Source organism: Serinus canaria, chromosome 17 (assembly GCF_022539315.1).
Source record: "Serinus canaria isolate serCan28SL12 chromosome 17, serCan2020, whole genome shotgun sequence".
Taxonomy (NCBI): Eukaryota; Metazoa; Chordata; class Aves; order Passeriformes; family Fringillidae; genus Serinus; species Serinus canaria.
In genome coordinates, this window is record NC_066330.1 from 9766458 (window position 1) to 9778755 (window position 12298).

The 12298-nt window shown below is 44.7% G+C and overlaps 1 protein-coding gene across 2 annotated transcripts in view; it reads right to left on the reverse strand.

Moving 5' to 3' along the window:
- Positions 1 to 12298, reverse strand: part of PNPLA7 (patatin like phospholipase domain containing 7) — a 132212-nt gene that overhangs the window by 103813 nt on the left and 16101 nt on the right. The window contains exons 10-15 of one of the 2 annotated variants that reach the window (XM_050980884.1): positions 11533 to 11661; positions 10153 to 10233; positions 9495 to 9630; positions 8465 to 8557; positions 1737 to 1837; positions 412 to 558 (exon numbers count right to left, since the gene is read on the reverse strand). In XM_050980884.1, the coding sequence (XP_050836841.1) occupies positions 412 to 558; positions 1737 to 1837; positions 8465 to 8557; positions 9495 to 9630; positions 10153 to 10233; positions 11533 to 11661 (687 nt within the window). Of the gene's footprint in view, positions 1 to 411; positions 559 to 1736; positions 1838 to 8464; positions 8558 to 9494; positions 9634 to 10152; positions 10234 to 11532; positions 11662 to 12298 lie in introns of both variants that reach the window. The other variant, XM_018917841.3, reaches the window with a different exon arrangement.

Genomic DNA, 12298 nt, shown 5'->3' on the forward strand with positions numbered 1-12298 from the left:
GGGATCAGGCACAGATCCTGCCATGGGCACAGACCCAGCAGGGAGATGGACAGGGACAATTCCAAACCCAGACAACTCCCTGGGATGCAGTGCCACCAGGATTCATGGGTCCAGCAACCACCTGGACCTTTAAGTAACTTCCCACACTCATGAGGTGGCAGGAACTGCACATGTGCTGCTTGCAGGGCTAACTGCACAGAGAGGGGAGATTCATGCACTGCATTCCAGCCTGCTCTGTTGAAATGGCAGAATAATTCAAATTTATTTCAACCCTTCTAATGACTTCAACAGGCTCTTGAGTAAAACATCCAGCCCATCTCCAGCACACTGAGGAGACAAATCCACTTTTCAGTTCCTGGCAGAAGGAAATAAAAAGCAGAAGCAAAGCCAGTTCCCCTTGCAATAACTCACATCAAGTTTCATCAGGGCTGAGAGATCTTTCTTTGCTGCTTCCACAATGGCATCGATGTGTTTGCTGTTACAGGAGTCCTGCACAGCACTGTAATGGAAAACTGCTGAAGGAGTTTCTGTCACTGTCACTGTCTTCTTCAGTATCGACTGCAAAGAGAAGAAACACAGCAAGGATCAGGTGAAACATCAAGATTGGCACCTACCAAAACTGGCCTTTATTGTCTGCATTCTCTACCTGCCACAACTGGTGGTCTGAAAAAAAAGAAATCTAGGTTTCCAAAAAAGCAACAGCTTCCTAACTTCATTATCCCTGCATTTTTCTGCACAGCCTGACACTTGAATCAAACAAAGTTACTCATCACAGCTTGTGAAAGGGAAGGAATGAGAGACTTCACAAACTGGGCTGCTGCCAGCTGGATGGAACTAAAACTTTATCAACCCTCTACACAAAGATGGAGGAAAAGATAAAGTGTCTGTCAAGGTCACAGTGAGCAACACTTTCATTCCAGATTTTAAGGTGCAGGTTTGCAGTTCAAGAGGGGTTTGTGCTCTTGACTTCCAGGTCAGTATTTGTAAAAAGCAGACCACAAAAATAAAAACAGATTTATAAATAATGCCTGGAAACCTGCAGCTGATACAAGTTTTTAATTCCTTGCTGTAAGAATAAAAATCTCACAAACAGAGCATGGTCTCACAAATCCAAATAATCCATTTCATGAGTCAGGGGAAGAAAATACATAAAAAGTTAGAGCAGTGGTTTCCCACTGCTCACCAAGGGAATCTCAAGGTGTGCAATAAAATGACTGAAAGGCCACTAACACATACTGAAACACCTGTAAGTTAAAAAACCATAACACAAAAGCATTCAAGGCCAGGTTGGGTGGTGCAGAGGTGTCCCTGGCCATGGCAGGGGGACTCGACCAGCTGGGCTTCAGAGGTGCCTTCCAACCCAAACTTGTAAATCCAAATATCCCAACTCACAGAGAGCCACAAGGGCAGCGTTTTGGAGGCAGGAAGAAAACCTTTCCATGACTGCAAGCAGAAGGAGGTGAGGAAGGGCAGAAGGGCAGGGCAGGAAGTATCACCAGCTGGGGGTTTTGTACAAATCACAAACAGGACTGCTGGGAATGTGCCTTGAGCTGTTTTATTTTCCAGCACCACCCTCATTACCTGGTTATGGCAATGGGAAGATGCCATCAGCTCACATCCCAGGCAGCAGACCAAGAACTTCAAGTTACAACTTACTTTAGAAGTTTTTTGACCAATCCCACAAAGCAAATATGGAGCCAGGAAGCAGGCAGGGCCCTGGGGAGGAGCAGACCCACCTTGGCCACGCTGGGGCTGCCGGCGGCGTCCTCGGGAGCCAGGTGCACCCTGGCCCTCTCGTAGGCCATGTCCATGTCAGACTTGGCACCGCTGGAATTGTCTGCAAGCAACACAGAAATCCTGCTGTGAGCACCTCCTGCACTGCAGCTTCTCAGAAACAGCAGCTAACACACCAAGGGGAGCAACGTGGCACCTTCATGTTCCTGTTATTTCCCAGCTCCTTCTTGTCACAGTCCTGTTCTATGAAAAATCCTTTCCTTAGGATTTTCCCTCCTGAGGAGCTGAGAGGCCTCAGGAACAAAATGCAAACAATGATTCTCTGCTGCTGTGGGATGCAGCAGGGGGATCTGGGATTGGTCTCTGTGGTTGTTTCTAATTAATGGCCAATCCCAGCCCAGCTGTCCAGACTGTCTGGGTCACAGACAAACCTTTGTTATCCATTCTTTTTCTATTCTTAGCCAGCCTTCTGATGAAATCCTTTCTTCTATCCTTTTAGTATAGTTTTAACATAATATATATCATAAAATAATAAACCAAGCCTTCTCAACATGGAGTCAATTTTCTCGTCTCTTCCCTCATCCTGGGACCCCTGTGAACACTGCATCACCTTCTGACCTGGAACTTGAAATCCTCCCATGGAACTTGGGTGTATGACACATCCCAGAATTGCCACAGGGTGCAGTCATTATTTGGAGATTTGTTGTGGGGCTTTTTGTCTGCCTGAGAACGGGCAGAGCACTGAAAAGAGGAAGCTCTGATGACTTAAAAGTTTGAGGTGTTTTTTATGGCTTTCTGCAAAACTGCCTGAGGTGATGCTGCTGATGGTTCATTTCAGCTCCTACTCTTATTTTCCATACTCTACAAATCCCTGAAATCCTTCATAGGGTTCACATTAAGTTTCAGGGCCAATTTCCTCATTTGTGAGAGCAGCTCACCCTCTGAACTCATCTGTTGCTCCTTCTAGATGTTGGTGGGTTTGTACAAAAGATGGGATCTGCTGAAGAAATCTTATTTATTTTAAAAGCCTTTTAGGAAAAATTAAGCATATTTTCTATTTAGTTCTACATCCTTGGAAGTCACAGTGCTCAGGATGTAGCTGTCCTTTCTTTATCAATCCAGGTCACCTTCTATGTCCTAAAATCAGGCTCTGCTCAAGGGGATGGACATAGGAAGAATATCAGACAATTATTACAATACTAAAAATAATAATAAAAAATAGAAATATAAGTAAAAATAATAGCAGAAGAAGCCAGGAAAAGGCAAATCCATCAAATTTTCCTCACTGTTTTTAGGAAATTATTCTTAGTAATATTTTTTTCACCAAACTCAAGAATTTTTTTGCACCCAATAAATTGCCATTTCATAGGGAGAAAATGATGATCAGTAACTTCTAAAAGTCTCTACACACAAAGCATTTTGTCCCCAACAATTTCAAATCTTTTCTACAACTTGTCCAAATTCTGGTGCTGAAAGTTATGTAAGAAATTCCCTTTCGGTTCTCACTTATTTAATTAATAAATTTGAAGTCAATACTACTTCCATTCCTTACTTCCCAATTTTAATACATCTTCATTACTTTAGGTCCTTGGCTGTCTCATCCACCCTCCAGGAACTTCTCTGAGTTCATCAATAATGAAAACATAACTGGGAAACTCCTTCTATGTGAAAACCTTGAACAAGATTCCCACAGCCTGAAGATGTGCAGATGAGTTTAAGAATCATGCAGGAATTGCAATTTCCTTTAACAAATAATTCTGTAATAATTTCAACCTTATTTCTCTGCCTAATATATCTCCAAAGTAGACTATTCAGAAAAGTTTACATTTTCTTCCTTATACCTTTTACCTTCAGTCACCACATTGTTCTTACACTTTTGTTTTTATAAATAGAAATTGCTGCTCAGGAATAAGCTGGGCTCTTTGGAAAAGCAATTGTCTCTCCTGAGTGATAAATTCTGTCACCTAACAAATTCAAATTTTTAATTCTGAATTCTTTCCCCACCTGTCCCTCCCAAGAGACACACACCTGAATTTGCCCAGGATTGCCCCAAGCTTTGGGAAGTTGGCTTTTGGAACCAGAATTTACACCATTGTGACCTGCCACCATGTGACAATACCACCCTACCATGAAGGGCTGAATTCCATAAACTGAATTTCAAATCCACAGTTTTTATTTCTGAAGGGCTTGACTCCTATCTCCCACCCCAGCCAGGCCAAGGGAAGAATCCCACTGCCACAAATATTCAGATTTACCTCAGAGTACACTTTCCATGTCATCTTAAGGAAATGGCTTTGAGTTCTGCCAGGGGAGGTTTAGATTAGATATCAGGAAAAACCTTTCATGGAAAGGGGTGTAAAATACTGGCACAGGCTGCCCAGGGCAGGGGTGGAGTCACCAGACCTGGAAGTGTTCAAAGGACACAGGGGTGTGACACCTGGGGACATGGTTTAGTGGTGAACACAGGGTGGTGCTGGCCTAGCAGCTGGACTTCAAGATCCTTTTCCAACCTTAACTATGATCCTGTGATCTACAAATATAAACAATCAAACCTGCCACTGGGATCATACTAAAGTCATTTAATGATCAACTTCCAAACAAGACACCCAACAAGTTGACCCAAAGCTGATTGTCATCAGAACTAACAAGCCATAAGATATAAAATAAAAATAAATAGTATTGCTGTTGGTGCTATTAACTGAATTTCCTGCACACTGCACTATTGTATGTGCCTTCCCTCCAGACAAAGGCAGGAATGATGAATCTGACTCCATGGTCTCAGAAGGACAATTTATTACTTTATAATACTATATTATATTAAAGAATACTACACTAACTAAAGAATACAGAAAGGACACTGACAGAATGCTAAAAAGATAATAATGAAAACTCCTGACTCTCTCCAGAGCCCTGACCCAGCTTGGCCCTGGTTGGCCAAAGAGTGCAAACAACTCCCAGCAGAATGCAATGGAACAATCCCCTGTGGGTGAACAATCTCCAAACACATTCCACATCAGCACAGCACAGGAGAAGCAAATGAGATAAGAAATGTTTTCCTTTTCTCTGAGGCTTCGCAGCTTCCCAGGAGAGAAATCCTCAGCAAAGGGATTTTTCAGACACTGTGAATGGCACACTGCAGCATTACAGACCCCAAATCAGCTCTAAACAATAAACTGGGATAGCAGAAAGAGCAGCTCCATATGAGCTGATCTGACTCCATGTCCATCTCCCTGCCCCCCCAAATCCCAGGGTGACCAAACTCCTGAGCCCCAACACACCAAGAGCATTTTCAACCCAGTCAGGTTCTGGCCCCACAGGCAGGGAAAGCATTTCCCCAGCCCTGCACCCTAAAAACCCAGGGAGAGGAGCACAAGGAGGCATTTAAGGATGAAAGCTGCTGTCTGCTGAAAGCAGCAGCTCTGCCTGGTGCCCAGGGAGATTCCTGGAGCTGCTGCAGGATGAGCTGCACACCCAGCCAGGAGAGCAGGAGGTGCTGGGCAAGGAGAGGGATGGATCCTGCCTGGGGATCCCCACACTGCTGGGATGGGCACTGCACAAACAATGGTGTCACCATGACAGTTTCTGAAAAATCCTCTTTGCCCAGGATCTTCTCCTGGGAAGCTGAGAGGCCTCAGAAAAGAATGAAAACAATAATTATCTGATTGCTTGGGAATGTGGTCTGGAGATCATTTACCAACAGGTGCATCTTTGAATGGTTCCATGTGCATTGTTTTTAATTAATGACCAATCTCCAAAAGCTGTGTCAGACTCTCTGAGTCAGTCACAAGCTTTCATTTTCATTCTTGTTTAGCCTTCTGATGTCTCCTTTCTCTTTCTTTAGTACAGTTTTAATATAGCATTCATATAATATCATCTCATATATCATATCGTAAAATAATAAATCAGCCTTCTGAGAACATGGAGTCAAATTCTCATCTCTCCCCTGGACCTGGGGACCTCACACCACCATACAATGGCAACTGCCACACTCCCTGGCAGCATTCCTGCCTTGTGAAAGGGAAGGAATGAGAGACTCCACAAACTGGGCTGCTGCCAGCTGGATGGAACTAAAACTTTATCAACCCTCTACACAAAGATGGAGGAAAAGATAAAGTGTCTGTCAAGGTCACAGTGAGCAACACTTTCATTCCAGATTTTAAGGTGCAGGTTTGCAGTTCAAGAGGGGTTTTGTGCTCTTGACTTCCAGGTCAGTATTTGTAAAAAGCAGACCACAAAAATAAAAACAGATTTATAAATAATGCCTGGAAACCTACAGCTGATACAAGTTTTTAATTCCTTGCTGTAAAGGACCTCTCACAAATAGAGCATGGTCTCACAAATCCAAATAATCCATTTCATGAGTCAGGGGAAGAAAATACATAAAAAGCTAGAGCATGGTTTCCCACTGCTCACCAAGGGAATCTCCACAGAATTTCAAGGTGTGCAATAAAATGACTGGACAGCCAAAACACCTACTGAAACACCTGTAAGTTAAAAAACTATGACACGAAAACATTCAAGGCCAGGTTGGGTGGTGTAGAGATGCTTTCCCTGCCACCTTCTGCCAGTGCCACATGTCAGGGCTGTGGGGGAACAGCTCCAACTCTTTGGGGAAGAAACACCAAAACAATGAAAGACAACTTCTGTTTAACTTAAAAATAGTTAGGAAGACTTACTTGCAGGGACAATGAAGGGGTGAAGTTGTTACATCCCAAAAGCCCTGCTGTTTAATTTCTGCTTTCTAAGTCCCCTGTGCACCAGCCCAGATGCTTCCATGAATTAATTCTGTCTTTCTCCACCCGAAGTTACTACACTTACAGAGCAGAGTAGCCTGAGCTGGCAGAATCCCGTTCCCTCATCTGCTATGCTTCAAGCTAGAGAACTACACAAAAAACCAGAACAGATTACAGCCAGCCCCAGGAGCAACTGAGGCAGAAGGGTTTTCTCCCAGAGCAATTTTTAGCAGTGTTTATTAATTCTAACAACAAGCAAATCAAGGAGATGTTGACATAACAGCACTTGTAGACTCTAACAATTTTCTCCTCTCTAAATTAATAATAAACATGATCAATATTCCATGGAGTCTGAACACACAGTAAGCAGTGGAACAGAATCTGAAGCAATATCTTGATCTTTTCATTGCAGACATCAAGACACTTTCTGTGCAAGCTAAACAGTGAGAAAAAATCAGCTCTGTTAACTGAGGCAAATCATAATTACCCGATTAGATATGCTCCTTCTGTCAGTAAAAATTAGTTCTCTCTATCTGCTAAGCTCTGTGTATCTTGGCATAACTTTTATGACACATAGAAGGAGAAAGGAAGGACAAATGGAGATACCCACTGAGTGGTTTGCAGGGATCCTTCCATATTAAAGCTCCTAAGAACACACAGGGACTGTCCCTGAAATGTCACAGGGCTGCAAGGCAGAGCTCACTGAACTGCCTCATTTACCTGGGGAAGGGGCTGTGGTCAGGGCAAGGATTAATTAATTTACCACTGAATTAAGTCTGCTGATGCATTTTGTAATTCCTAGTGTAAAACAACCTCACACAGGTGAAAATCAAGCCAAGCCTTGTGTGGGTCAGTCAGTATTTTCTCTTAATTTGCCTCCCTGGCTTAGAAAGATGATCCACTTACTCCAAAATCCTATTTCTCCATCACATCCACCCCTCTGGACAGTAACATGGAAACCATGAAAATCTAAGTGGATCCCTTTACACTTGCCCAGAGGAACTGAAGAGGAAACAAATCAGGCCCCCAGTGTCAAAACTGCAGGAACTCCACACTGCTCTCCCCTGTGCACACCAGCAGCTTTGTGTAGCAGCAACAAGTGACACAAACCTTACCCTGGGGAAAGCTCTCAGTGCTCAGGGCTCCCTCAGCCTGGCTCCCTCCTTCTTCCTTGTCTCCAGATCCTTCCACCCCTCACAGTATGTTCCTTTTTCCTAAGTCAATAGCCAAGGTGAACAATAAAAGCATCTTCTAAAGTACCCAGGGCACCTTTATTGCACTGATTAAACATTGCTCTCTTAACAGTACCTGAGCATGGATTCCTGACAGTAGTTAATTCATTACTCATCTAAAAGAGACAAATGCCTGTGCTCTGTGATTCCCACAAGAACTCCAGTTTTTCCACCTTGAAGCACAAAGCTGCCCTAAACACCAGGCCCAGAGGAAAATGCCTACAGTGGAGTAACTGAAGTTCCCCAAAATGACACTGCAGCATCAAAGCAGCTCAGCCTCATAAATGTTTCCTCAGAGCATCCCATGATCCATCACCTTTATTATCCTCTCTAAAGAACATTCCTCTAAAAGCAGCAAAGCAATGTAATGTGCTTTTTGGGACAATCAGCCAAGCAAGAAACGTGTGTCATCTTCTATGTGAAAGATGATGGCCTATCATCATAATTCAGTTTGTTTCAGTAATATCAATTAATAAAGCTCCTCATTTGCAGGTCTTGGTAGCCAAACGATGTTCCCCATTGCTGATAATGACAGCAAGGGAATGCTCTCTGGGATAATAGTCCATTTGTTACTAAATTATTTTTTGACCAATAAGTTAGGAAGCAGCACCACTGCAAGATGATTATCTACCATGACCAGGACTGCAAGATGATTATCCACCATAAACAGGAAAATTATCTAACCCAGCACTCCAGAGATCATGTGGCTTCCCCCATGATTAGATAAATTACATATTCCCCACAATTTTGCCAAGCACTACTTACTAGAAGCCTCTGTAGAGCCTGCATAGGGAGGTGATGAAAGGCTTCTTCTGAAAACATGCTCAGAGTTTTCTGCACCAGAAATCCTCAACATGTCTGAAATTTAAAAACAAATGTTGCAAACACAAGGTATCCCCTAGTAAAGCAATTTCACTAACAATAAGAACCTTTAACTACCCACTATGAAAGGCTGACTTCAAGATTTTGAAACACAGACATTAAATATTAATTTTATTATTAAATTAAATCTTTTTCCTGGTTTTGATTTAATGATTTTTTTTTCCAAGCTGCAGAGGCAAAATTCAACTCCATCTATTTTCCTGGCTTTACCTTCAGTACTGAGTCTTTAGGCTGAAAAGACACATATCCAGCAATTCTTCTGCTGGTGTCTAGAGAGCTGAATTTTCCCAACTCTCTCTCTGCATTCAAAATGAGGAGTCACTTATTCTTCCCCTTTCCTTCATCCCTCAATATCATTAAGAGCACAGTAATATTTCCCCATTGAAGCTAAAGGCTTCAAACCTGAAATGCATCTAAGACAATCCTTAACTACTCTGATAAAATAAAAAATCCTCTGATCAATAGCAGTGATATCAACAGTGGATCAAATGTAGTGAAAGGACACTGGGGAATGGCCTCCAGCTGAAGGAGGGCAGGGTTAGACTGGGTTTGGGGAGGAAATTCTTTACTGTTCAGGGCAGTGAGACCCTGGCACAGGGTGCCCAGAGCAGCTGTGGCTGCCCCTGGATTCCTGGCAGTGCCCAAGGCCAGGCTGGACAGGGCTTGGAGCAGCCTGGGACAGTGGGAGGTGTCCCTGCCTGGGACAGTGCAGGTGTCCCTGCAGGGGTGGCACTGGGTGGGCTTCAAGGTCCTTTCCATCCCAAGGCAGTCTGGGGTTCCATGCCAGGACTGGCAGGGGATGACCAGGGTGTGAGCAGGCCCCGGGGGACACCACAGGCTGGGATCCTGTGAGTAGTACAAAAACTAAAGAAGATCCCAGAGGACAGTTCCTCCATGGTTCCAGAAGCATTACCCATTTCCAGGGCTTCCCCAGACTTTTCAAGCTTCTCTCCACGCTCCTCCTCCACAGCACTGGGTGTCTGTCTCCTCCCCGCCTTGCCCGCTCCAGCGGTGATGCTGCTCACGGAGATCAGAGGGGTGCCCTGGCTCTGCTGGGAGCAGGGGGGACAAGCAAACATCAACCACCCCCTCCCTGACACGTTTTCCACACCCTGGAGCCTGCACAGACCCCCCAGGAACCGCTCAGCCTGTGCTGATCAGCCCCAGATCCCCAAGGGTGGATCTGCAGCTCCCTCAGTGCATCCCAGCAGGGCCTGGGGACTCCCAGCTTGGCACTCTGAGCATTCCCTGACCCTCTGCCACCACGGGTGCAGCATTTCCCCCACTGCTCCAGGCAGAGGTGACATCATCAGCAAACATCAGAAGTGCTGAAGCACCAGCAGAGCACACTCATCACCATGGAATGATGCACTTGGGAAGTTGAAGCCTCCCCACCAATTCCCCAGGCATCAGTGTAGGCTGGGTTTTATGGGCTGGTTATACAAGTGCCTCAGTCCTCAAGCACTGTCATTATGAAATTAGTATGAAGCATTTGTTTTATGACCTTCTGGAAGAAGGAAAACCTGTGTGTGCCCTGCCAGGAGAGCAGAGGGCCTGCCTCCCAAACTCACACAGCTGAAGAGCTCCGTGGTCAGCCCCAGGTAGTTGTGCAAGGCCAGGAATGTCACCCTCTGCAGCCTCACCATGATGATCTGCAAGCAGGGAACAAAGAAGCAGCAGCAATGGAGTTAGCATTCTCCCACACTCACTCAGGCACTTAGACACAATCATGCACCAGGGTACCTGAAAGCACTCCATAAAATACAGACTGTACCCTAAGCTGAAATTCCTTTTTAGCAGCTGATAAATTGAGAGAGAGATGGATTCAAATGATTTACCAATGACTTCACAATCATTTGATGGCACGAGAATCCAAAGTCTTACTCCCAAACACCAAATGCTTTTTGTTTCCTATAAACATCAAAAGTGCCTTGAAACAGAAGCATTTGTGTCCAATTTTCCTCTTCATTAAAAAAATTATTCCAGCTCTCCCCATAGAGAACCTGTCTCACTGCCCCACAGGCACTCAAAGCTAACACTGGAATCAGTGGCACCTTCCTCTGCCCTGCCAGCTAATTCCCACTCCTCAGCCATCCCCTCTTTTTTATCAGCTCTCACAGAGCAAATTAATTTGGTGTTAATGATCTGTTCTCCTTCAACCAGAAGAATGAGGAGGTTCATGTGTTGCTCATAAAACATCCAGAGATCAGAACAGTTTGCAAGGACAAACAGATTCAGACATGATGGCAAAGCAAAGGACAGCCCAGAGTGACTCGTGGGGTCACCCTGTGGCTGCTACACCAGTGGGACAAGGCACCACACCTGGAAATCCTTAACCTGATCCCTGCACCATCTCCACCTGCAGGAGATGCTCCCTGGAGAGCTTTCTGAGCCCCTGCAAAGCAGCAGAAGATGAGCACAACTGACACAAAGCACAGCTCTTCCCTCAGGTGCTGACAGAGGCTTCTAAGGTGAAAATTCACATGTCAGTCTGAATTTTGTGACCATTCCAAAGCATCAGCCCTCACCAAAGAGCTCCTGAAGGTCCATGAGTCCTGTTTCAGGACATGTGACAGTCTGCTCATGACTCTCAACCATTCTGGAGCCCTCCTGGTGCACCCCAAGCTGCAGAGCCCACACCAGCACCTTTCTACTCCCCAAGGACCAAGAGACTCACACTGCAGGTCTGGCTTACTGATGAGGGTACCACAGGCAGAAACTCAATCAATGAGGGTATACAGATACATAACTTTTTTTTCCTGTTTGGGATACTATTGGATTATTAAGTCTAAGGCTCAACAGCCAGGAGAACAGCAGAACAAGTCTAAATCTTGATAAGATGAGCAGTTCTGTATCTAGCAAAGGATGGATGATGAGCTTGCTGAGCCTCTAAACATCCTCCTGTAACCTGGAAATGAGAATGGTTCCCCTTCCCCCTCAGTTCTACCTACCTGCACCACTCTGACAAGGGTTTCAGGGTATTTCTGGAACACATCCTGGAAGGCACTGGCTGGAAGCCTCAGTATGGTGGATGGAGAGGCTGCTCGGGCCGAGACGGTTTTATAGGGAGCAGGGTGACCCTAAGAGAAAGTTCCAGAGACAGGGGGTTAATCCATCAATGATCCAATCCAATTCCTCCCAAATTCCTGCTTTGCTGCTGTCTGTGTCTGAAAGACACCTCTGACCACAAAGAGCCTTGAGCTGGTGCTCCAGGACCACGGGGTGTAATGAGGGTGAATTCACACCTGCACCAGAGACAGGGCAGGGAAATGAGAGCTCCAGAGAGCTAGATCAGGGGGAGGGCAGTGCCAGGATCTCAGCTGTGACACAGCTGAATTATACAGCCAGCCTTTCAAATCCCAGCTAGTCAAGGCTGCAGAGAAAAGAGGGTTTGTTGATTTTATTATCTGTGCTGACAACCAAGTTATTTGCTGCATAAAGAAACCCATACTCACACAACCACTGAAAAACACAACAAAACTGTACAGCAATTACAGACATAATGGAGGAAGACAAAAAACAGGCAGACTTCTTGTGTTTCAAGATATATATATACGTTTTTTTCATATATATATATAGATATACACACTTTAAATATTCCATGTGACAAATCCAAACAGCTTCTCTTTACTGGAGACAAAGTGGGTCTAGACCATCCTGCTCAAAGAACAGATGGGGAACTAACAAACAAATGAAAAGTGGGTAGAATGCAGAGAT